This window comes from Hydractinia symbiolongicarpus, chromosome 11 (genome assembly GCF_029227915.1).
Source record: "Hydractinia symbiolongicarpus strain clone_291-10 chromosome 11, HSymV2.1, whole genome shotgun sequence".
Taxonomy (NCBI): domain Eukaryota; kingdom Metazoa; phylum Cnidaria; class Hydrozoa; order Anthoathecata; family Hydractiniidae; genus Hydractinia; species Hydractinia symbiolongicarpus.
Genome location: NC_079885.1, coordinates 22,285,928 through 22,312,390, shown reverse-complemented (window position 1 = coordinate 22,312,390; position 26,463 = coordinate 22,285,928). Strand labels below are relative to the sequence as shown.

The 26,463-nt window shown below is 33.1% G+C and overlaps 1 protein-coding gene across 5 annotated transcripts; it reads left to right on the top strand.

Annotated features, from left to right (window-relative positions):
• Positions 1-3,392: 3,392 nt before the first annotated feature.
• Positions 3,393-26,463, top strand: LOC130614143 (uncharacterized). Of its 5 annotated transcripts, XM_057435549.1 has the most exons (19): positions 3,393-3,560; positions 6,519-6,672; positions 10,354-10,537; positions 13,633-13,668; positions 13,761-13,826; positions 14,379-14,504; positions 16,437-16,562; positions 16,680-16,808; positions 17,300-17,425; positions 17,577-17,699; positions 17,871-17,954; positions 18,078-18,279; positions 18,544-18,732; positions 19,431-20,706; positions 21,411-21,886; positions 22,159-22,245; positions 22,964-23,178; positions 25,093-25,900; positions 26,334-26,463. In XM_057435549.1, the coding sequence occupies exons 1-18, from the start codon at positions 3,446-3,448 to the stop codon at positions 25,111-25,113; spliced, it is 3,735 nt and encodes a 1,244-aa protein (XP_057291532.1). In that variant the 5' UTR covers positions 3,393-3,445; the 3' UTR covers positions 25,114-25,900; positions 26,334-26,463. The 5 variants fall into 5 exon arrangements, with proteins under 5 accessions (XP_057291532.1, XP_057291533.1, XP_057291531.1 ...); XM_057435548.1 differs by lacking the exons at positions 25,093-25,900; positions 26,334-26,463 and having other exon boundaries at positions 3,394-3,560; positions 22,964-24,406; XM_057435550.1 differs by lacking the exons at positions 13,633-13,668; positions 25,093-25,900; positions 26,334-26,463 and having other exon boundaries at positions 22,964-24,406.

The window sequence follows — 26,463 nt, the reverse complement described above, 5'->3', positions numbered from 1 at the left end:
ATAATGTGATGTAACGGTGCGCAGAAACAAGCGTGTTTTAGATCTATTTTGCACATGTCCTGTAATAGTTCCTTTATCTAATGTAGCTTCTATATTTTAAAAATGTTGATAGGGTATAAAGGAGTTTAGACGTTTTAGATTGGTCATTAGTCTGTCACCACTCCAATCCTCCCCCATCTTTTTAGAGCACTAAACTAAACTAATTTCCATTTTTGGAGAGAAACTATCTAAATGCCCCCTTTCATTAACATGGCTTCCTGATCGTTAATATGCACTTCCTGTGCAGTTTAATCCTTCTCCATTTTTATTAAGTGTGAAACCCACTCTAGCACTTGCAGTGGTTTTGACACACTGCTTCCCTCAAGATTGTAAATTTATGTTCGGTTTTTCACTACTAGTTCCACGATATTATGTCTGACATATTTTGTCACGGGAGCCATGTGAACTAAAGGTTGCCTTCTGAAATATTTCTTACCGTCACTTCCTCTTGATGCTCCTTCCGAGCCATTGGACTGGTAAATGACCCTTCTGTTGCTCTTTATACGACCTTTTGTTGTTTGAAAACAGTAGTTCGCCACCATTTTCTTTTCGAAATAGGAAGCTCTTTTAAAAGAGCTGCTTGTTTACAACTTTGTTATGTCAACTGTACACCTCCTTGCTTTCTTTCTTAGACTTCTCCACCACGTATTTTCCAAACGATTTTTCAAAGAATGCAGTATCTGTATCTCTCAACAGATTTGCCAGTTCAAGCAAAGTCAATTTTGCCTTCTTTGGATCAGCCATTATAACAGTCAATGCAGATAATCGGCAATGATATGTTAGCGAGAGTTAAATGTTTGTCCCAGCATTAATACAGATTGCTCAATGAGAAGAATCTACATAACTTCTGTAATGTAATCAACATCCAGAGTTTGGGCAGCGGTAAAAAAACACAATAATTGTGTTGAATCTTTTTCAATGCAATGAGTCACAGGATAATTCAATTTGGATTTCTTTTTTTCATTCTTGAAAATATATTCATTCTCAACGGTGAACTGACGTTTGCTGGCACTGGGTTCTCAAATAATGCAATAAATAATATGACATCGCATTATTAAACTTTGTCATCTGGCGTGCTGCATACTGTTCCATTGTAGTTGGTGAATGCGATAGGTTTGCTCCCTCATAGTGCATTGTCTCCAGACGACATCGTTTGTAGCATGGTTCACTAACCGAAGTCGTTTATTTTGAACTCGTGAAGATATTGCTAAGATATATCACCGGCTTTAAATAATGGTTCATAACTGACCACACGGTTAAATAAACTACACGAAACACTGACACATAAGAAGTATCCACGATGGGCTGAAGTCTGGGTTCCAATAAGAGGGCTCGATTATGCAATATTAGATTGACAAAAATTTTATAAAATTAAAATGAAAGATACTTTTTTATGTCCCCAAAAGGTTTGATATAGACCGACTGAAATAGCATTCCCTTACAAAATTTAAAAGAATGCAACTTTCCGATGTCCCCAAAAGGTTTTGTGTCAATATGTTTTACATTTCGTGTCTAATATAGACTGACTGAAATAGATTTCCCTTACGAAATTTGGAAGACTCGCATCTCTCTGATGTCCCCATAAGGTTATGTGTCAATATGTCTCACATTTCGTGTCTAATATAGACTGACTGAAGAAGATTTCCCTTACGAAATTTGGAAGACTCGCATCTCACTGATGTCCCCAAAAGGTTTTGTGTCAATATGTCCCACATTTCGTGTCTGATATAGACTGCCAGAAATAGATTCTCCTTACGAAATTTGGAAGACTCGCATCTCACTGATGTCCCCAAAAGGATTTGCGTCAATATGTCTCACATTTCGTGTCCGATATAGACTGACTGAAAAAGACTTCCCTTACGAAATTTGGAAGACACGCATTTCTCTGATGTCCCCAAAAGGTTTTGTGTCAATATGTCTCACATTTCGTGTCCGATATAGACTGACTGAAGAAGATTTCCCTTACGAAATTTGGAAGATACGCATTTCTCTGATGTCCCCAAAAGGTTTTGTGTCAATATGTCTCACATTTTGTGTCTGATATAGACTGATAGAAATAGATTTTCCTTGCGAACTCTGAAAGACTCGCATCTCTCTGATGTCCCCAAAAGGTTTTGTGTCAATATGTCTCACATTTCGTGTCTGATATAGACTGACAGAAATAGATTTTCCTTAGGAAATTTGGAAAACTCGCATCTCACTGATGTCCCCAAAAGGTTTTGTGTCAGTATGTCCCACATTTCGTGTCTAATATAGACTGACTGAAGAAGATTTCCCTTACGAAATTTGGAAGACTCGCATCTCACTGATGTCCCCAAAAGGTTTTGTGTCAATATGTCCCACATTTCGTGTCTGATATAGACTGCCGGAAATAGATTTTCCTTACGAAATTTGGAAGACTCGCATCTCACTGATGTCCCCAAAAAGTTTTGTGTCAATATGTCTCACATTTCGTGTCTGATATAAATTGACAGAAATAGATTTTCCTGACGAAATTTGGAAGACACGCATTTCTCTGATGTCCCCAAAAGGTTTTGTGTCAATATGTCCCACATTTCGTGTCTGATATAAACTGACTGAAATAGATTTCCCTTACGAAATTTGGAAGACACGCATTTCTCTGATGTTCCCAAAAGGTTTTGTGCCAATATGTTTCACATTTCGTGTCTGATATAGACTGACAGAAATCCTTGCAAACTTTGAAAGACTCGCATTTCTCTGATGTCCCCAAAAGGTTTTGTGTCAATATGTCTCACATTTCGTGTCTGATATAGACTGACAGAAAAAGATTTCCCGTTACGAAATTTGGAAGACTCGCATCTCTCTGATGTCCCCAAAAGGTTTTGTGTTAATATGTCTCACATTTCGTGTCTGATAAAGACTGCCCGAAATAGCATTCCCTTACGAAATTTGGAAGACTCGCATCTCACTGATGTCCCCTAAAGGTTTTATGTCAATATGTCCCACATTTCGTTTTTGAGTTAATCACACTAACTACTAATTGATTTTGGTGTCCCCATACTGACTTGGGCTAATTGTCCCACATTCTGTGCATTTTAAAATGGCTCTATTTTCCTTCATTGAAAACAAGAAATGTGTCACAGCTAGCAACTTCATAAATTTGCAATTTAGAAATCTGATTTTGTTAAACACACACGCAGAAGGCAAGTCTTCCCGCGCGCGGGAAAGTATTTTTTGTATATTTAAGGTCTTGAATACACCATGCTATCTTCTGATCTGGTATTTGATAGAGTTGACTCCACAAAGATATATAGGTCTTTTTAACTGTTAGTGTGCACTGGTTATTAAAGGTATTTGGCCCATAATCCTCTTGGGCGAGGCCCTGTCCCACAAGATCTAGAAATCCTCTTCCCACAAGTCTTTCACGCCTTAACACGCAACAAGGATGGTCAGGGCGTTGAGAAGGAGACAAGAGAAGCCGGAAGATGTTGCGAAGAAGTATTGTCAAGCAGAAACAGACCCCGAAGGCTTCACGTTACAAAAGATAAACGATTTAATAGGTAATATGCTTTAAATTTTCGATGAAACTGTCAAAATCAGCTTTCTGTGTTTTTTTGTAAAATTTCGAATAAAATGGACGTATATACTGAGCCGCATATGAAACCACCAAACTTTGTGCGGAGCGAAATCGAAGGAATTATTATTCTTTTCCTTCCTTCATACCATGTGGATGTAGTCAGTGTTCTCTGATTTCAATTTATTTTCTGAAGGCACGTGAAAAGTATGTGTATATTTAAGTTTTTATTATTATGGTATATTAAAGAATTTTAAATGGCTGAAATAATAAATGTTTAAAGACGAGGTTTGTAGCTAAAGGTGCTACTGCTAGCTAGCTAGCTATAGCCTTCAATAATTAGCTACCAGCTATAGTTGTATGCTAGTTGTATGCTAGTTGTTAGTTTTGACAACAACCATATATAATTTTTTTTGTCATTCTAACTTTTCCAGCAATAAATATGGTCAATCGGGTGACTCTTCAACAAATATTTGTGACATTTGCCTTATGCCTTGACTCTACACCAAAGTTTTGTGTTGTTTGCGTTATGCTTTTAGCCCAAAGGTATTTGTACGGTTGAAAATGCTGGCTCCATAAAATGTCTGCACTTGCTATATTTATGTCCCCTATGCCGAAACAGCAGCCATTGTGCGGTGTAGAAAATTTTGGTATATATACATTTAATTTAAAATTTATTTTTACTTAGATCCAGTGCACATTCTTAATTATTGTAACTTAGCTGCAATTTTTTCTTATCAATAAGTTAGTACTTGTAAAGGCTGGTAGTCAGTTTTTGTTGTGCACATTCTTCGTGTTTGAGGTTTACGAGTTAAAAAGTCCCCCACAAGTTCTATATATAAGACAACATTTTTTTACGAAGAAGCATATAAAAGAGGAGTTTGTTGAAACCCTGGGCATGATATATAAACAAATTTGGTAGCCACTTGAATTGCGCTTTTCGGTGTAGTTGTTTTGATTATTTACTTGCTTATTGATTTGTTTGCTACATTTTTATTTAAAAGTACACTTATATATACTTTATATATAAAAAAATAGTTTGGGTTAATTATTTGTTTCTGGAATCAGTGAGATAACTGAAATAATAAAAACATGTTGAAAAATCCGAACCAAACTTTTTGTGATTGGTGAGAAATTATAAAGGTTGATCGGTAAATGGCTTACGGGTAATTATGCATAAGGTGTGCTATATATATATTAGTTTTTATCATATACTTTGAGTTTTTCTCGCAACTTGATTAGTTAATCTGCACGAAATATATGCTGTATTTTGTTTTTCACCGAGAAACGAGTGCAATTTTTACTTATACAGAGTGCAAAAAGCTTATATTTTTCCCTTGATTGGTTGAAAATTCGTAGGAAAAACCTATTATGTTCTTAAAAACGAAAACTTGTCGGTGAATTTATTTTCACGAATATACATAAATTATGATTCGAAAATTTTCTTTTGTTTCAACAGTCATTAATCATAGAGCACGTGCTCTCCACCGGGGATGAAAAACAATTGAATTATATCAGTCAACTAGAAAGAATTATATAATAGCAGGACGATGGAGTTCTGTTATTTGGCTTCACAATGATAATTTATTCTCTTGAAATTCGTAGTTATTTCCATTCAAATTCTTTCAAGCGTGACATAAACATAATTTGTTATAATGATCTAAATCGCACGTGACTTCATAAATTCAAATAATTTATAACTTATAAATTATTTGAATTTATGAAGTCACGTGCGATTTATGAATATAAATGAAATAAATTACTTTGTAGTGATTTTATTGTCCCCCATAACAATGCTTGTCAATATCGTGAACATAATTAAGCAGTGTGCAAGGGACTTTGTGAAATTAACATGATATAAGACCGACTATATGATAAACAAGTTATCACACATGCCCTCGAAAAATATCGGCTGATATTTTTTTCGTTTTTTATGTTCTCGTATATTTCACTCGCCTAAAGGCTCATGAAATATGAAACGAGAACATAAAAACACTCAAAAAATATTGCCGATATTTTTCTCAGCACTGTGCGATAACTAGTACTTATCAGACACCAGATATATTTGTCATTCAATGAAAATTTAATTAACCTTATTAAAACGCAAAAATAAATCCCATAATTTGAAAACATTTACATGTTCAGAAATATTTATGCCTGTAAGGTAATTAACGCATACTGAGCAGCATTGTATTTTACAGTACAACATCAAAACCAGTCAGTATCCGTTTTATTACCCAACTGTACCTAGTCTGCAAATAAATATTCCTTTGTGAACAAAACAAACGCTATTCCCAAGGCACCAAGGAAGAAAAACGCCTGTTCGATTTTGATACATTTTGAATTCAAGATGGTTCGATTTTAAAATTTTGTAAGTACACAAAACAAATTTGAATAATTGTTTATGTGAATTGAAATGAAAGATGGTTTTAAGTGAGCCACTTTTATTTTTTTGTGTGCTATGAAAATGTTTTTATTTGTTATTTATTCCGGTTTTGGAACTCATTATTAAAATGGTAACATAAAAACGCTTTTATGTTACCAATTTAATAATGGCTTCCAAAACCGGTTATTATGGCTTATACAAAGACCTGTTGAAATAAGCTGTAAATCAATTATATACACCATCAGATTTTTTTCATACTAACCTGTTTTTTTTGTATCAGTCAGGTAATAATATGTATGAGAATATAACCTTGTTCTCAACTGGTATATATTTGCTGCAAAAACAAAAGGAACTAAAAACAAGGTTGCAAAAAAGAAAAATCTGGAAATCAAGCATTTTCAGGGTGATGGTTGACTCAAAACATCAGCAAATAAAGTTTGTCACTCCAAAATTTAACAACAAATAATGCTTGCCAGTACATTACTTCTTGTATAACTTTTTATCTCTCCAATTTACTACTAAGTAAAGGTAGATTATATCTATAGTTTTCTCCTTTAGGTTATGGTGTTTTCTGCACAAAAAATATTGCTGACAATGGATTTGTATTGGAATATGCGGCAGAATGTTTGAAAAAAAAGGATGGAATTAAACGTGAAAAGAAATACAAGAAACAAAATAAAGGCTGCTTTCTCTTTTTCTATGGAGAATACTGGTAAGGCATTTATAAGTTTTTACAATTAAAAAATCTTCTTAGGGAATTAATTTTAGTGGGAACTTATTCTTTCTGAATTTTTTTATTGAAAATGTGAAAAAAATTGACTGTTTTCACAAACACTGGCGGTTAAGAAATTTTGCAGGAATTTTTTGTGCATCGAAAGTTTTTGAGTGCATCGAAAGTTTTTGAGTGCATCGAAAGTTTTTGAGTGCATATTTTTATATTTCGTTACTTGTTACCCAGAAGAATGTATGTAAAAAAAATTTAATGAAAAAAAGAAACCTTAACTTCCAGACATTCGAAAGTGTACATTTTAAAACCCACACCACATTATAACCCGCACCCACATTGGAAGTTGTCAAAATAAACTTAACCTGTGGGTTATATTCCAAAAAATACGGTATATATGTGTATCTTTCATAAATATTTATATATAAAATTAAGAAAATTTCACATGAATTTATTTTCGCAGATCAACGTTATTTGGATTTTTTACTGGAAATTATTTTCACGGAAATGACCAAAATCAATAGTGTACAGTACTGTAAAAAGGTATCTTAACATCATGGTCTTCTGCCATGCATGTCGCAATTTATACGCAATAAATTTTTGAGCATATTTTTGTCTCGATAGAACTGAGTCACATTGCATCTATTAGGATGTCACGATAGACAATAAAGATGATTAAAAATGTTTTGTATTGTGGAGAGTTAAACTCTATGGCATGATTTACTTTATAACAATTATTTCTAAATTAATTTACTAAGCTAAAAAGAAGAAGAAAGATAATTAGAAGTGTTTTGTTTTTCATAAGAACTATATTCTTGTGTCTAAAATTAAACTTATTTTTAAAAAAAGTCTGTTAAAACGTAAATTGTATTACAAATATTATATTTTTAAGTTCAGTCTTCTTTTCACAAATTGTTTGTTGTTGTCAAAACCCTTAAGCTGACTGTTTTTCAACTTATTCGCATTGGCAAAATTTTCAGATTGAAACTTAATGTATTAAAAAACATTGTGCATGTATTTTGTTTTTTGTTGATAAAATGATTCTCTGTTTTAGCATAAAACATGCACATGTTTTTTTTCTTGATTCTTATGCTTTACAAAGAGAAAAACATGTATACACAAGTTTTTTTTATAAAAAAAGGTTATGTATGTATAATAGGAAACATATTTTTGGGTTTGAGATCTTCTAAATTCATGGAACCTGACCCTTATTTCATACCCTTAAATTCCATTTAGAAAGAGCAACTGTCAAATGTTCTCAATATTTGGGTAGTTAACATTTGAAAGGACATACAGCAACCCCGTTCTTAGGTTTCTGTTCTGCTGTAAAAAATCTCTGGGAACGAGATTGTTACAAATGTAAATATAACAATTACAACTTTGTTATTTATAAGAAATTCAACTCAACTCTGTCTTTTTAAATTTTTTAAAAAGCTCTTTGTTCTCAAGACATTCACATTTAAATTTCAGATTTAATTATGCTGCAAAATTATGATGTCATATTTCAGGAATAGCAAATTTTAGACCTGTTTAGTGATGTGCATTCAAACTTTATCAACGCATAGATATTATAAAGCTGAATTAATTATCATTATTTTTTTTTGCCAAAATGACACTCGTTTGCTCGCCCCAGGAATCTTAGATATTTTTGCCAATGTCACAATAACTTGGGATCTGGAAATCGGTTTGTAACAAAATTTTCTGGGTAGGCTTGTATAGACCCTATATGTTTACAGGCTCAAGTGGGTGCTTAGTTGATTATAAAAAAATGTGTACTTATAGTTAGCTAGATCCGCCATTATAAAATTACTAGTTGGTAGCCCATAGATACATCCACAGGTGCTCCGTTATTTATTTACTGCATGTGTGTCTTGCTTCTGCTGTTACCATTTTGCGTGATAGACAGACAGACGTACAGTATACAGGTATTATAATATAGATATGGTTTGTTATCAAATTCACTGGAATTGTCACATATCTTTCTTTCAAGACTTCCATTTTATTTTTATTTTTCAAAGGCAAAAAAAAAAGAGAAGATATTTAATTGCTTTCGATCAATGTATTATAAACTGCTTATGAAAAACCCACAATGTTTAGGAAATTTAGGAGCAACTAAAGCCATAACGTATCAATTACATTGCACATGAATTGCAATCATCGGTGTTTAAGATACCTTTTTAAACTATTGTAGCTTATTTAATTGAAATGCATCATGCCAGAGGATTATGTGACAAAAGTGCACACACTATTTTGTTGGTAAAGATTTCATAGATTTTCGACTCATCATCATCATCATCATTCTCGGCTTAACGTCCGTTTTCCATGCTAGCATGGGTTGGACGGGGTATATTAATGACCCTCTTCCAATCTGATCTAGACTGTGTTAGATCTAAACTCAACTTCCTCTGTATCAAGTCTGTCCTTATAACCTCCTGCCAAGTCTTTGTTGGTCTGCCTCTGGGCTTTGCCCCAGGAACTATCAAGTCTCTACACTTTCTTACCCAATTATCCCCCTCTATTCTTTCCAAGTGCCCCAGCCAATTCAATCTTCTTATCTGGATAACATCTTTAATTCTACGGATACTTAGCCTGCTTCTTAGCTCATCTGAACTCTTTCTGTCTCTCAGACTGGCGTTACACATCCATCTAACCATTCTCATATCATTCCTTTCTAAACGGTCAAGATCTTCCTGGTTCACTGCCCATGTCTCACTACCGTACAACATAACACTTCTTACACAGGCCTCATACAACCTACCTTTTAACTCAATTGACAAGACTTTGCTAGTCAACAAAGGAAGTAACTCTCTGAACTTTTTCCAAGCAGAACCTATCATGCAAGTAACACTTCTTCCAACACCCCCTTCACTGCCCAACATATCACCTAAGTAACAGAAGTTCTCAACTATCTCTAACGAGCCACTGTTGTACATCATAGAAGCTGGAAATACTTCATTCTCTATAATCTCACCTTTGCAACGCTTACAAACAAACTGAATGTCAGCTCTTAATCTTCCACCAATACTACTGCACTTCTTATGTACCCAATGCTTGCAAGTCTGACAAATTCTTCCATCGACTCTGCTATGAGAACCAAATCATCTGCATACAATAACTCCCATGGACAACCTGTTCTTAACTCCATTAACAGCGCTTCTAAGACTAGAACAAACAACAAAGGACTAAGTACAGAACCCTGCCAATCAAAAAGTTCCTACTTAACTTTTTATTCAATAAATGTATTATTAAAATAATAATTTATAGCTTGGCTTTTTAAAATGAAATTGTGCTTATTCAAAGTTGTTTTCTTTTTGAAAATTAAAGAGACAAAGACTGTTTTAATGGATTGTTTCCTAATGGAATAAGTAACATTTTTTGACAATGATTATTATATTTCGGAGCAGTAACTCAGCTTATTTATTTATTTGTTTATTTATTTATTTAAGTATTTATTTATTATTTTTTCAGTTATGATACATCAATTTTCTATGTGTTTGTGATACAAGGTGGAGATACATTATTTGAAAGTTTGAAATTCGTAAAGAAACCATTGAATCCAACTTCAAAACAAAATAATACACTATTGATTTTTGATATAAAATTTTAATTAGATCAAGTATCACCTCGTTTAGTTATTTTTATTTATCTGGTTGTTCTTTTGAACTCTAGCTTTGATGCAACAGAAAGTACCCGCCTTGGTCGTTACTGCAATGACAGTCCCTTTCCCAACACAAAGATTAAGTTTGTGAAAGACTGTGGTTATAAACTCTGTTTGTTTGCTACACGTGACATAAATCCAATGGAGGAGATTGTATATGATTATGGGGATTCGAATTTGTGGTGGAGAGAGAAGGTGAGAGTTTTCAGATACAGCAGAGAAAGCTTTAGTGTGCAGAGCCCCTTTGCCATATGCATAAAAATTGTCTACTAGGCAGGTGAAAAATATGGGTATAATTTTGTCCCATCCTTCTGTAGAAAACATAATTTTTTCTGCATTATCAGGGAATGGATAAAAGCAAAGTTTAAAAGGCAAAGGAATTGATAATAAAAGAAATTCCTTATTGGTCAGCAAAAAAACCTCAGATCAAAAAATTTTGATATTGTGGTTCAAAGTTCAAAGCCGTGGGTGAATGTCAAATGATTTTCAACTATTTTGAGGAATGTTTTGCACATTTTAGAGAAAAAACAACAGGTTTTAACAAAAAAAAATCAGAAGAGATTCTGAAATGGGGTTTAAGTTAAAACACACTTAAATCTCAGCAGGAATGCTCAAGCTTTTATTTCAATAAAACACTTCAGGGTTTTATATTTAAACCACAAGCTCAATGAACAACACAGCCAAAAATTATTATATTCCGCTTGTTCTACTCTAATACTACAATTTCTAACTAGCTATTAATTTCTAAATAAAACTTTTTAAAACTTTCAAAATTTGAAGAATATATCGAAATTAACGTTTGCATTATGTTACAAAATGTGTCATGATACCATACTAGTTGGTTGCTACTATAACCAAACTAGATATATCAGTCTTTCAGGTGTTTTTGAATTATTTTGCTATGTAAGACAACCTCACTTCCAGGTTCTTTAACCTAAATGCATCCCAACTTAAAACGATAGTAAGAGTGGGTGTTGAGGCTGCTATGTGAAAGTTATGAAATGTTTTTGAAAAATAATGATATGAAATTAGAAATTAAAATTGGCATATTACCATGTCAACTAAAAAGGGTGTAACTTTATCTCCATTTTTTGGAGAAAACTTGCTTTTTTTTTAGTACAAAAAAGTGGAAACATCTTTATTGACTAAGAAATTGGAGTATAAAAAATTGTATAGTGCACAAGCACTCAAAGTATGCCAAGAACAAGCCCTGTTTACATACCACAAGAGCTATAGTACTTAAGTATTGGAAAAACGATTTCAAAAGATAGGTCACATGCACCCTTAACCAGTAAAATTAAACTGAGTTGGTGGTGTACCTTGTAAATATGTCCTTGCTGGACATTTTACTAAACTAATTTTTCCCAAAATGCTAATTTTGGAGTTACGTCTTTGTTATATGGACAGGGCAATAAATAAATATCCTATTTTGAAATACATGTTTTTTATAAGCAAGCAAGTTGTTAACAGCTGATGTTAAGCACCTGGCCAGGCTGAAAATTTGAAAGTTAAGCAAGATAACTTCACTCTGAAAACACAGTTTACGGTGTAAAAATAATGCATTTTATTTTTGTATGCAATAGAAAAAAACATTTAAATTCAGAAATATGCTCATAATGCAACAATGCAAAATGCTGCAGCAAGTTTGGATTCAATCAACGTGCAAATAGTGCTGGCTTTTTGCAAGGATTCACAGTCTATGTGTATACATACAACACCAAATCAAAATATTTCATTCAGGATATTTGCAAATGTAATTTTAATTAGGAAACTATTCTTTCACTTTTTAACGCTTCTCAAAACAGCAACAATATTTTGCAAACAATTTTATACTGCCCAGTTAATCATGATTCAAAAATTAAACTATTTTTTTTTCGTCATTTAAAATTTTTGTGTCTAATTAAAAGTCCAATGTAAATAAAATTTAATAGCTGAGCAACAACTCTTGTAGATTTTAAAAAGCTGATTTTCGCCAAAATGTTAATTTTGTCTAAGAAAACTAAAAAGCTGTTTAATGCAATAAATAACCATAGAATCATTTGGCTATAAACGGCTATAACGTATGCGAAATTTGCTGACAGTCCCTTAATATGTCCCTTAATTTGCTTAAAAGGACTACAAAATTGTTTGTTAATTTTCAACTTTAGTGGCTAACGAAAGTACTTGTGATGAAAAAGTTTTTGACCACTGAGGACAAAAACGACATCTTAGATTGTCTAAATATATCATAGAAATATATCATCCGAATATAACTGAAAATGACAGAAAATTGTCCCACTTTAAATATATCATCCAAATATAACTGAAAGTAACAGAAGTTTCCCACATTATTTGATATTCATAATTTGTCCAATATTAGCACTTCCCGTTTTTTTAAATTAAGCTTGCTAATAAAATAAATTTTAAACTTTTTGAAATAGCTAGTTTAGCTACTTTATGGTACTAATTTTTACAGTAATGTTTTTCTCATAAAAATTGCATTTTGCAGGTCTTAATTTTCTCAACAAAACATTCACAGAATTACACTTTAATAATCCTTTATTAGAGTTATGTGAATAAAATTGGCACTTTTTTTGCTCTGAGATAAAAATTGATTTTTCTGCTGGGGTTAATTTAGTATTAATTACCTAGCTAGTAGTGCCTTAGCATTTTTATCAAATACAGCTTCTTATGTTGTCTTTGTTTCCTCGTCAAAACAATCTTTTTGTTTTATTTTAGTTTATTTTACCACCAGAAAATACTAAAAGAAAATATTTCTATTTTAAGCTATTAGAAATAAAAAGTTTATCATAAGACAGTCCTTAAAAAAATTTTCGTTTGCTGTTTTCTGACCAACCTTCGCAATTTCTCGTTGACCACAAAAACTTTGGGTCAGGATTTTTCAACATTTTTTTATTTTCCCACAATTGCGCCGATTTCCGACCCAAAAACAGTTAAACTACTGACTCAAATTATTTTTCCATAAAGTATAAGTATAGTTAAATAAAAAATAGCAAACAAATCGGTAAGCAAATGAATAATCAAAACAACAGATTACACTGTGATAGCGCACTTCAAGCAGCTACCATATTTGTTTATATGTATCGGTACCATATGCATTTATGCTGACGTGACGCTTAACGACAAGGTACAAAAAAATAGACCCAGCATAATACAGTAAAGGGAGACTCACCAGAAGACCAGAGTAGACAGTAAAATCATATTTTTTTATTCTGACTAAAAGGTAAAAAAAAATTCTACTAACCGGCCTACCCTGCAACAAAACTACTTATTTTTATTTCATGTTTCAGCCTGAGCTTATAAAGCCGAGACTTTTGACAGATTATGTAAGGTTTTATAATATTTACTTTTGTTTTGCAAAATTCATTGTCTAAATCAGCATATTTTTTTCATTTATTTGTTTTTTCATATTTTCAAGAGAGTTGAATTAGTGGACTTCACCTTGGAGTACCGAAGAAAAGGGGATGTGGTTGAGTTATTAGATGTAAGTCAAAGTAAATTTGTAAAATTTGTGTGGCAGCCTAACAATTATCCCGCCTTATACCTTATAACCCATTTTCAACATTTTTATATTGCAATTGCAAATAGATGCAGTGAAAAACCTTTAATCCTGGGACCTAAATAATGACAATTTTCTTTTTGCAAATATAGAGAAAAAGCAACCACAAAAGCAAACAGAAAGTCTCATAATTGACATTCATGTCAGACATTTATCAGCTAGACTTTAAGCATATCAATTGGAAATTTCCAGTTTTTTGGCTTTCTTGGAAGATATTGTGTTTATTACTTTGTTAAAAGACATGAAATTCATGTTTGTTTTAGTAACTTGCTAAATATTCTGGTCTAGGATTGTAGTGATGTAGAAAAAAAAATTTCATTCACAAGGAAAGATAGAAAGCATTAAAAAACAAGAAATTTAATCAGAAATTCATGAAAATAGACAAAATAAAAGTTGTCCCACTAAAACACTTGTAAGGGGCAAAAAGCAATTGTACTTTTGAAATAGAAGATTTTTATTTTTTTCTGTTTTGTCAAGGATGTCCAGGCACTGGTTAAATCAAAAGGGTGTGATGAAGAAAGAAGTCTTGATGTGCTTGGAGGTAATAAAGAGGTTCAAACATGTTTAGATGAATCAATCATGAAAAACCAGTTTTCAGTTAATGTAAGTTTTCTTGCTTCTGATAATTGTTAGTTTAATCATAAATCCATAAGGCAACTCCAACTTAATTACTTGTTCTATAGGCCCAGCCAATCCTAATTTTTACAAAAACAAAAAAATAATATCAAGCAAAAATGTTTTAAAGGTACTGTCCGATTAAAAAACAATATATTTTCTATTGTTTTATTAAGTATAAAAAATAACAAAGATTGCACTCTTAAACAACAAAGATTTTTCAAATACCTAGCACCATTGTTTGTTTGTTATGATCTTGATACAATGGCCTACCATCTTCACAAACTTTCAAATGCGGCAAAAAGGACTGGGTAAATTCATTATTCAGCACATTTTGCTTGTGACGTAGTCTAGGGGGTGCGACGAGTTATACCAGCATGTGTGGTATCCAAGATTCGCGAGGAGTTCCTTAGTACTGATGGTGTTTATGTTGGTTACAAAAACGGGGTAGGAAGTCCAGAGCTTAATATTCGGAGGGGGGGGGGATTATTAAACGGAAGCCTAATTTTTTTAAAAAAGTACAAAACATTATTAAACTATGAAGTTTTTACCGGAGTAAGATGTGGCCAAGCTTGGTAAACAACTCACAGATAAATCAAAATGGCTTCCGAGGCGATGAGTAACATTGTTCAATTTTAACTCAGGGTTTCCGCTGAGTCATTCGTTCGCGTCGAAGCTTTTGTTTGAGAGAAACTCATTTTATTAACCTCTAAGAAGAAACCTTTTAGGCTATTCACAACATTCTGCCTCTCGACCTTACTGAATGTGTGATGTGAGTCTAATCCCTTAAGGTCTAGATACATCTCTCGCATTCAGTTTTATAATTCCATATGAATAATTCATAAAAAGCGATCTTTCACAATTCAGGGGGTAAAATTACCAAAATTTTTTAACTTATAATAAAATATCAGCCTGGCCAAGTTTAATTCATTTTGGTCACTTCGGCGCTCCAGGGAAGTATGTCACCAGGTAAATATGTCACATGTGACATATTATTTCAGCCTCACTTTAGTGCCTATCATCCACCATCTAATATAAACAACCGAAGCGAGAGACCGCACGCTTTTTGTTGTTCATTTGGTGTTAGGAAAGAAAACTAATATTTATTTTATAGAAATTAGTTGCAAATAAGAATTTTTTGTGAAAATTTTAGTTGATTTTTAATCGGACAGTACCTTTAAGAAAACAAAAATTATAAAAAAAAACATTTTCTCATCCCATCTTGTAAAAATATAATGAGCATAGAATAAAATCAATGTTATTTTGTTGGTTGAATGTCAATCTAAAATTATACTAAACAAGTTAAATCAATAGCGTTACTTTTGACCACCATTGGTAAGGTCACTTGAAGTTGATTCTTTTTTTCATGGTAATTTGTTGCAATGAAACTAAAATGTGCGATGCGTAATAAAAAAAATAGTTATGTGGTTAAACAATCAAAATAACCTTTTTAAATTGGAGAAGAATAACTTTCAAAACAGCATAAGAATAATACTTGCTGCATAACTTTTAAAAACAAGTTTTTGAGCTTGCAGGTATTTTTATTTTTTAACCTTGAAGCTAGTTACATTTTTTTAGTGAGACAAATTATTATTATTATTTCTTTGCAACTAAAAAATATAAACTGTGTGAGTTATGCGAAAATACATAGAAAAATATGCTTGTCGTAATATCCTCCTCTGTTGTTATTTATTATTATTTTATTATTTATTTATTGTTATTTATTATTATTTTGTTGTTCCGACCATACATTCTGGAAAATTTGTTTTTATTTTGTTGACCAACAGACCGTAAGCTGCTATCAACTTCGCCCGTAGAACAACTAATTAATTTGAAGTCACCTTAGCCATACAACATTCGGGGAAGGCTCAAAATTGAGAACTGTGAGCGTTAAATTAAATTATGACTTTTATGTTAAAGGATGATCAGACGCTGGCAAAAACAAAGGGAATTAGTACAGAAAGCAATTCTGATGTGCTCAAAGGTAAAGAAGAGATACAAACAAGTTTAGAAAAACTAAGTATGAAAGATCAGTCTTCTGTGAATGTAAGTTTTATTGATTCTGACAATTTTAAGTTTAATCATACCACCATTCAAAAAGAGATGAATAAAATTTAAGACAAACTGTAATGGTTGAGTTAAATTCTGACTTATATGTTTAAGGGTGTCCAGACACAGGTGGAAAAAACAAAGGGGCTTGATATAGAAAGAAAACTTGACGTGCTCGGATGCAAAGAAGAGATACAAATAAGTTTAGAAGGACCAAATATGAAAGATCAGTCTTCAGTGAATGTAAGTTTTATTGATTCGATAATTTTAAGTTTAATCATAAAGCCATTCAAGCATTCAACATTAGATGAAGGTGCTCAACACAAACACTTTTCGCGGTAAAAAAGCTATCACTTTCACGAAAGTTTCTTTTGTAAAACATGCAAAAGTTTTTTTTCTGCGAAATATGGAACTTTTTTAGAATAGGCAAAAGTTGATTCCCCTCAAAAACTAAAACAATTTATCTCCCTTTTTTGTTTAAACATCAATATACGTAATATCGTCAATTTAAAACTATAATGTCATTATTTTCTATATATATGAAACTTTCAAATTCACAAAAGTTTATTACTGCGAAAATTTCTAAAAAGACTGAAGCACGAAAGTTAATTTCTGAAATTTTGCATTGATTTTGGTACCTCGAAAGTTTTTCCCTTAAAGTATGTAATATAAAAACAATGGATCAAAATTGAGAACTGTAAGCGTTAAATTAAATTATGACTTTTATGTTTAAGGATGACCAGACGCTGGCAAAAACAAAGGAAATTAGTATAGAAAGCAATTCTGATGTGCTCAAAGGTAAAGAAGAGATAGAAACAAGTTTAGAAAAACTAAGTATGAAAGATCAGTCTTCTGGGAATGTAAGTTTTATTGATTCTGACAATTTTAAGTTTAATCATACCACCATTCAAGCACACAAAATTAGGCGAAGCCTCTTTACTCAAATTTGTATTGTAAATTAGATGAAGGCACTTGGCACAAATATATAATAAACAATAGGTCAAAATCTAGAACTGTAGGGATGTTCAGATGCTGGCAAAAACAAAGGGGCTTATTGAAAGCAATTCTGATGTGCTCAAAGGTAAAGAAGAGATAAAAACAACTTCAGCAGAACCTAATCAGTCTCCATTAAATGTAAGTTTTAAAGTTTGGTGATTTTTAGTTTGTTTATTAGGCACAAAATCAGGTAAAGGTGCGTGGCTTTTTACTCTTAAATGTACGCAATTATATCAAAAAAATTCGGTGATAAAGGTGTGTATTTATCACAGTATTTCTCTCTTTTTACCTCCCAACTTTATGTTTTAGACAACTATTCTAAATGATTCGGGTGTTCATGGTGACTTTCCGACTGTTTCTGATACTGATGACGATGATACACACATAGACAAGGTAAAAGATGAATGATACTGATACTATTCTCTCTTTTCCAATGTGTTGCAGGAAGTTAGTAGATGTTTTTTCTTTTAAAATAATTTCTGAAGTTATACAAGGCAGCAAATTCGTTTCTTATAGATGGAGGAAGATGAGGATAGTGGTGATGATGACAAGGATTCTGACTTCAATGTATCCAGTGAAACTATCTCAAGTGAAACAGAATTTTCAACTAGTAGTGACTATGAGTATAATAGACCTGTATCACCATCACATAAAGAGAAAAAATCATGTCAACCTAGTAAAATCAAAAAATCTGATCTGTTAGGTCATAATGCCAAGGGTAAGAATTGATTTTTTGTTTTAATTTGCAGAAAAAAAGAATGCACACATTTTTATTAAATTTCAACAATTAAAGATTGCAAAATAGTAACTCTAAAATATTTTTTAAGTGAAATTTAATGCTTAACCTCCTGTTTCTCACCCCCCCCCCCCCCCCCCCCCCCCCCACTGTTGACCACTATAATTTGAATAAAGACCCACCTTGAAGCAGATAAGGTCTATTTTTATGCCTATTTTACAGAAGGGACATTTGTGTTTTATACAGAGTTGTCGAGCAGTAGTGATGATCTTTTTGACTTGGATATTCCTGTGTCTTCACCTAAAAGAAAGATGCTAAAATTTGACAAGAAGCAGCCGTCGAAAAAACCTGCATTGCCAACCTCACTGTTGAATAATAAACTGTTGAAAGTACCTGCATTACCCAGTTCACTGTTAAATAATAATGATGACAAAGGTGAGAAGGTCTTTTTTCTAGCTTAATAAAGTTACTTACATGGACAAATTTGTTGGATAGAACTTGAAACAATGATCAAAATGATTAGGTTCAGACACTTTTATGAGCGGTTGTGAAGTTACTTTAAAGGAAGAAACTTTTGCATAAAAGACTTTGCAATTTCGCAACTCTTTGGCTCAAATCGTGAAAGTTAGGCTCCTCGAAAATTTCCAGAAGGCAAAAGTTTATTCCTGCAAAATAGGTTGACATTATGTTAGCATTCTTTTTTGAAACATGGTATTGTTTTACATAGCAACTAGCAGTTTACTGAAACACATACACAAAAAAAAATAGGACAAATGTTGTTGACACCACCACGAGTTTCTCATTTAAAGTATCATGGTTTCTTTTTTACTAAGGATCTAGTTGTAAAAAAATGTGAATTTGTTTTGGTTTAGTCCATATCACTTGAAAGTTAAGTGTAAAAGCTGTTTCAAAACATCATTTTGACTCTTGTTTAGCCTGCACAAAAATTATTGGAATTGGAAAAAAAATATGGGTGGAAGAAATCTGGAATAGTGAATAATCTTAAGCTAATGCTTGATCTGTTCTTAGCATAGATATTGTACTTTTTATGTCAAGTTTACAATGAATTGTCCTTTCTTAACCGCGCAAAAGTTTAGGCCACGAAAATTAAATATATATTTATTTATTTTCAGTAATAACGGTGCCAGTTGCATTAAAAACAGAAGAAGGAGACCGCATTTATGACAGGAGGCATTACTGTTTGTATTGTGGAGAAGCAAGCTCCAAAATTGGCAGGCATTTGGAGAAACATAAAAATGAGCCAGATATTGTAAAACTAATTTCTTTAGATAAAAAGAATGACAAGAAGGAACGAAGTTCATTGATAGATAAAATACGTTTCAGGGGTGATTTCTATCAAAATTTAAAGGTTTTAGAACTAGGAGGAGAGCTGATTGTTTATCGCAGGCCAGCTGAAGGGATGAAAGTGTCATACAAGGATTATGTGCCATGCAAACATTGTCTTGCATTTTTGTTCAAAGATGATCTGTGGCGACATGTAAAAAAGTGTGAGTATAGAACAAAATCAAGATCGGATGATGCAGAATCTGAAAAAAGATGCCAATATCAAGCCGAGATGTTATTATTTCCTAACAGGGCCAAGTTGACTGATTTAGAGCTAGAAGAATTTGTGGTACGTAGAATGAGGCGAGATGAAATAACAGATGCTGTTCTTAATGATCGCCTAATTCTGACATATGGGTCATTCTTGCTCAGTGGGAAGGGTGCTAGGAAGTCAAATTATATTTCTCAAAATATGAGGTTGATTGGGCGTTTACTGATTGCCCTGAAGCAAATTCATCCTGACAAAATATCATTGATTGGATTTCTTCAGCCACAATATTTTGACGCTATTATGAACTGCACAAAAGATCTTGCAGGGTACTCTCTTAAAAATGAAGATGGAGAAGCTGTGCCGTCCTTTAAAATCCCTTCATTGCCCTTAAAGATGGGTTATGCGTTGGATACAATTTTAATGTTATTAAAGGGCATTGGCTTGAGAGAAAAGAATGATTTGTACATTCGAGACTCGGATAATCTTTTATCTCTTTACAAATCAGAGTGGCATGTAAAATTATCATCAGCATCATTGAGGACCCTCGGTGATAACAAATTCAACAAACAGGAATTCCTACCTGTTACTTCTGACCTGCTTAAACTAAAAGTGTATTGTGAGGAGCGAACATCCTTTCTTGTGTCAGCTTTAAAGGACAAACATGATGATTTGAGTGCATGGCGAGAATTGGCAGAGGTAGTCATCACGAGAATTACAGTCTTTAACAAACGGCGTGGTAACGAGGCATCATCATTATTGTTGAAGAAATATACCGAAAGAAAAAATAAAACAGGAACAGTACACGATGATATTTTGAAATCACTTACACCTCTTGAAAGAAAGCTCATGAACCGGTAAGATTATTATTTTTGTACATACTTTTTCCATAGTGATGAATAAAATGGTGATGAATAAAAATTAAATTTGACGTGGATTTAATTTGCGGATGATGAAGAAAAATATTGCATGGTTTTCAAATAAAAATCGCTAATTTCGGCAAATTTTCTCCAACCAAAATTTTGTATAAGGTACTTTATTGGATGAGAATTTCGCGGTTTTACAATGAGGTCCTATAAACTGAGAAATTAAAATGCCGCGAAAAAGGGGTTTAAAAGAACCTCAAAATTAAAATGCATAAAAAATGGATTTGTTTAGAAAAAGTGCTGTTTGTTCTAGTGGTGACGGAGGTGAGGTCCGAGCACCTGTCATGAATTTTTCGTAATAGAAGCATATTTTTGAAATTGGGACCTTTCTCTGATTTTCCCTTATTGCTTCAACCCCAAAAAAAACACGCAAAATTAAAATGATCTCAGAGGTATAACTTTATAACAGAGCAAGTCATATTATTATTATTTTGATTTGCCCTGTTATAAAGTTTAATCCTGTGTCCCATTTCCTAAAAGAAAATACCAGTCAGATTGCAATATTCAATGGTATTTGGAAATTAATGGTAGTGGCTCAAAAGGAATTTACACATATCATTGGCTTTTCTAACCAAAGTACTGCTAAATGTGCATAAGCAGCTTATTAATTGTATTTTCTTTATGTTTTTGCCTAGGCTCGATCTTGTTCATGTCCGAGGGAAGAGGGGACGACAAGTCCCAGTGCTTCTGTTGCCAGATGTAGTTGTAGCCATTGACACCCTAATCTCAACAAGAGAAGCAATTGGGATAAGTGATTCAAATAGATTTTTATTTCCAACTCCGTCAAGAGGATCCAAAAACCCATTGAGAGGGTATGTGTGTATTTCCAATGTAACCAAGAAAATTGCAAATTTGGAGAGCCCAGAACGAATCACAAGTACTAAACTCAGAAAATATGTGGCTACAGTGGCGCAAATCACTTGCCTTAATGATACAGAAATGGAATGGCTGTCTAATCATCTTGGCCATTCTGTAGAAGTACATAAAAATGCTTATCGTTTGCATGATTCTGCAGTCGAGTTAGCAAAGGTCAGCAGGCTCTTGATGGCTGTTGACTCAGGCCATGGAGGTGAAATGTCAGGAAAGAAATTGAGTGAAATTGCTGTAGCAGGTCAGTTTGATTTATCTTTCTATATGCAATAAATTGGCAATTGAAATTTGAGTTAATGACGGATTATCGGTTTATCCAATCTTATATTTTAATCTTTTTGAATAGCTGGGTGTGTTTTTTCCATATACTATTCTTAACATTGCACGTTATTGCATTGCTTTGTGATCAATGAAAAACATTGATTTGATTTTCATCATGTTCTTGATTGTTTATTTTGAATTGATTGTGTGCTGCTTGGATTTCGTTGAGTTTGCTGCAAAAAATCGTTATAGAAATGCATCAATCATCTTGTGACGAAGTACCCGATTCTTGTGACAATGAAGAAGTAAAAGAAATGGAAATATCTGAAAATGAGGAGAGTGAGTTATTCCTTACCTTACTTGATATATTTTAAAGTTAAACACTAGATTTGGTATTAAGTTCTTATTTTGTCCCATTGCTTACAGAGAAAACATAAAAAAGCATTTTGATTAAGTCAATTTTATTAAAGAGTAAGTCAATTGTTAATCTTAATTGACTTGGGCCTGTAATTTATAACATTTTCCTCCTGAAAGTCTGTACATTGTGGATTAGTTTTCGCGGATTTTGACATTTAACTTAAAATTCATTCTGTGCGAACTATCTTCAATTTTCGTCCTCAGGGGCAAGGTTCTTTCAGAATAATCAAGGTTGTTTAAACTCGTTGGAGTTTTTTCTCTGCACTTTTTTTTATAAGAACATTGCGGCTGAGAATTGATAAAAAATAAAAACAATGTCAAGGCTGAAATTTACCAATTTTCCCCTTTTTTCTCAAAAACAACAAAAATGGGAAAATCTTTCAAGGCAGAGTTTTTTAAACCTTCAAATTGATTGATTGACATATAAATTTTAAAATTGGTAAAATTTGGTATGTTGAAACCAAGTCCACGTAAAAAATTAAAAAATTAAGTTTTAATCTGCGGTTGAAAACGTGCACACGCCCCAATAATAAGTCCAATTGAAAATTGATCCATGGCAGGTGAATCCGATGTCAACAAAAGCACGTATACATCTAATTACAAAGTTAGACTACAAGTTGACTACTCTGATTTTTTTCAGCTCACACGACCTATGAATTGATTAAAAAACTTGCTCCGAAAACCAAAAATGGACGCAATTGGACTGGTTGGTCAGATGACGAAAAAAAATTATTGTTGGACTCGTTTCACAAACACATTATAGGCAAGTCATTGCCAGGAAAGGCTGAATGTCTCAGTTTGATTGCAAATAATGAAATGTTGCAAAAAAGAAGCTGGACCAATTTAAAGGATTGGGTACGGAATTATAAACGAAAAACTGTCCCAGCTTAAGCTGAAGTTTTGACACTTGTTTGTTTTTATATAGCTGTAGATTTATTTTGAGTTGCTTTTTTGTTTGAATATGGTGTATTTCTTACGGAATTATAAACGAAAAACTGTGTCAGATTAGGCTATAGTTTAGACTTAAATGAAGGAAATGCACCTGTAGTAATTTGGGCGGTTTAGCTGAAAAATGATACTAAGTTTATTCAGAAATCCTTCCTATAAGTCGAGAGTCACTTGGTCCCCGTAGACCAGAAAGCTACAATTTCAATTCTTGCTTTCGATACCAATCATTACTGGGGACGATTCCCCTTTTTTATGGAAGTATTTGTTATTAAATTTTCGTTAACTTCTATATTCTGTAAGTTGTTTAGATTGTTCTGTTGCCCAGGTGGAGTATTATAATTTTAAACAAACTTTATGGTCTTTCTTTTGGCAGTGGTTGATTAACCAAAATAAGAACGTTCATTTCATTTTTTCCAAACAACCAAAAGTGGATACAGAATCATTTTATGGTCAGACTTACATTCACAAAGACTTTTGAAACTGGAAAACGCAGTTCTGTTTGTAAGTTTTCCAGGGCATCAAAATTTAAGCAAAACTTCGTGCTTCATGTTCTAATCATAACTGTATCTCGGGACTCACTGTTCCAAGTCGACCAAACCATTCCTTTGAAATATGGCTGAAAGACGGCCTGGTTAACGCCGAAAAACTTCATTTTTTATAGTTTTAGTTTTTATAGCGACAATTTATTTACTTTGAAGTAGGGGATTTTAAAACGTTTTGTTGGGTAAATTCGACCCTTTTTCTTGTTTTTTAACATCGGCAAAATATTTTTTTTGCTCGTTTGGTAGTTTTAGTTCTTATTTTGCTCAAAAGAATTTTATTTACTCTTCTTGAAGTAGCTCATTTTGTTCGGGTAATTCAGCGAAAAACATAAAAGAAATATTAGACTCGAGGTTTTTGTTCATTCAATTCGTCAGTCGTTATCCATGAATGACCTAGCTATATTCGCCGTTATTCATTTTCCGCGTGATGTATTTCGTTTCATAAAGACCAAGAACGAAGTCGTAATTTGTTGATTCGCCATAATGACAATTCGGTCATCTCCACATAATTTTGACGATTTTAACTTGTTTGATTTTAGTTTTTGTAACATATTACATAAAGAAGTTGCGACAAAATACACGTTTTAGCATAATTTCTATTCGCATTTTTTGTCCCCATAAAACATACACAGAGTTTGTCCTCGCAAAACATACACAGTTTGTCCCCGCAAAACAGTTTCCATAAAAACAACCGTGTGTTAAACATTAAAGTTGTGTGTAAAAAACACAAATTGCGGGGACACTTTATATGACGTAAAATTAATGCTTATTCGGCCGTTTTAGTCGTTTAAACGAAAAAAACATTGTGGGCCGCGAATTTTTGTCCCCACAATTCAAAGTGTCCCCAGATTGTTGATCCACGACGCGTGTGTGTCCCCGTAAATACGGTTTTGTGAAAACATACATACATACATACATACATACATACATACATACATACATACATACATACATACATACATACATACATACATACATACATTGAAACAACATTGTTTTTGTCGTAAATAGCACTGTCGTTGTTTTGTAAGATCGCAAATGCCACACCTTACTTCCTTTGGTATAAAAGTCTTTACTCCTTAGAAGTGGGTTAGGACTCGTTTTTTTATTTAAATCCATTTTCCTGCTATAGGACAAAATGCCTAAGAGTTATTTGTTTTTTCAAATTTATAGACTAAGCATGCAATACAAGATTTTTTCTAAATTCCGGATAAATGGTATTTTTTTGACAGCTTTTTTGTCATCTTTTAGTTATCCTACATTTTAATTCTTTTTTTAGATCTGCAGACTGAGAAGATAGTTCCTCAGCGAAACATACACAAAAAAAATCAACTTTGTTCTAATAATCGTTTCGGTTATCGTCATAATTATTTTTATCATATGCGCAGCCACAAAAGATGGAAAATGCAACTGTACAAAAAAATATATCAACAGTAAAATATCGAAAAGTGAGTTGTTCTCGAGCAAAGATCAAAGCATTGAGATTAAACCACATGCCAAATTGACACGGTTGTCGATTACATAGCGAGTAATTTCGTTATCCAACGTCCAGAAAACGCAGAGTATCGTGTAACTTTGCGGTTTATTAACACCGTGGAGCTCTATTTTCCCAATAAGAAAGAAGCTCTGGCTTATTTAGACAATAATGGTCCAAAACCGCAACGAGAAACCATAGTATCTCTACAAGCAGCGTATAATGTAACCTACTACGTGGTAGGCCCACTACCAAAACCAACGTATCATATTCTTGCTAAGTTTGCCGATGGGAAAATCCAATAGATTATAAACCAGATCGACTGTACAGTACAGTTGTAAGGAAACTCTGTTTTGACAGTGTAGAGAGAATGTGGGGATTGTTTAAAGCGACCTATCAAGTTCTCGAAAAATACAGAACAGCAAGCGATGCTTTTGAAGCTAGACTGAAGCTTTTTGCAGGGGTTGGCTCAGAACAGGTAGAACACGAAGTATACAGCGATATCCTCTTCAATTTCAACTTCCAGTTACCACCACATCTAGATAAGATTGATATGATAACATTTCGATTCAACTTAACAAGTAAGGATGAAATGGAGTGGGATATTCTCAAGGTTTGTTTTCTTCTTAATTTTATCGGCTTCTGGAAATTTTTATATATCGGTAATTCAACTGGAAGTCAACTGTGCTTTCACCTTCGCTCCTCTGTCAAGAAATTTTATTGGGCGAGAAATCTCTCTTGGCAAATGGCCTACAATCTTACCATCCGTCGTTCCACAGTTTTGATTGCAAACATGTCAAAAAAAATGAGGTTGGTCCATTCTACCCTTCGCGAAAATAAATGCTCGCGAAAAATGTCACACTCATCCATTCGCGAAAATGAATCCTTGCGAAAAATTTCACATTTATCATTTGCGAAAATTAATCCTCGCGAAATGTAACTTTTTGCGAAATTAAATGCTCGCGAAAATTAATGCTCTAAAGGTACATGTCACTGAAGTCAAAATACCAAGTCCTTTTTTTACAGCCAGTCATTTGTATTTTCAGATCTTCTACAATCAAGAGTATATACCAGTGTTGAAAGTATCATGCAAAAAATTGAACGAGGAGATTTAAAAGTCAAAAAAGTTCTGATGATGTACTGAAACAAGCAAATCAAAAACGCCGTGGATCACAA

Coding starts and splice junctions, on each gene's coding strand:
- LOC130614143 (XM_057435548.1), top strand. CDS start 3,446: ATGGTCAGGGCGTTGAGAAGGAGACAAGAGAAGCCGGAAGATGTTGCG. Junction 13,669..13,760: donor CGAGACTTTTGACAGATTAT/GTAAGGTTTTAT, acceptor CATATTTTCAAG/AGAGTTGAATTAGTGGACTT. Junction 14,505..16,436: donor AAAACCAGTTTTCAGTTAAT/GTAAGTTTTCTT, acceptor TTTATGTTAAAG/GATGATCAGACGCTGGCAAA.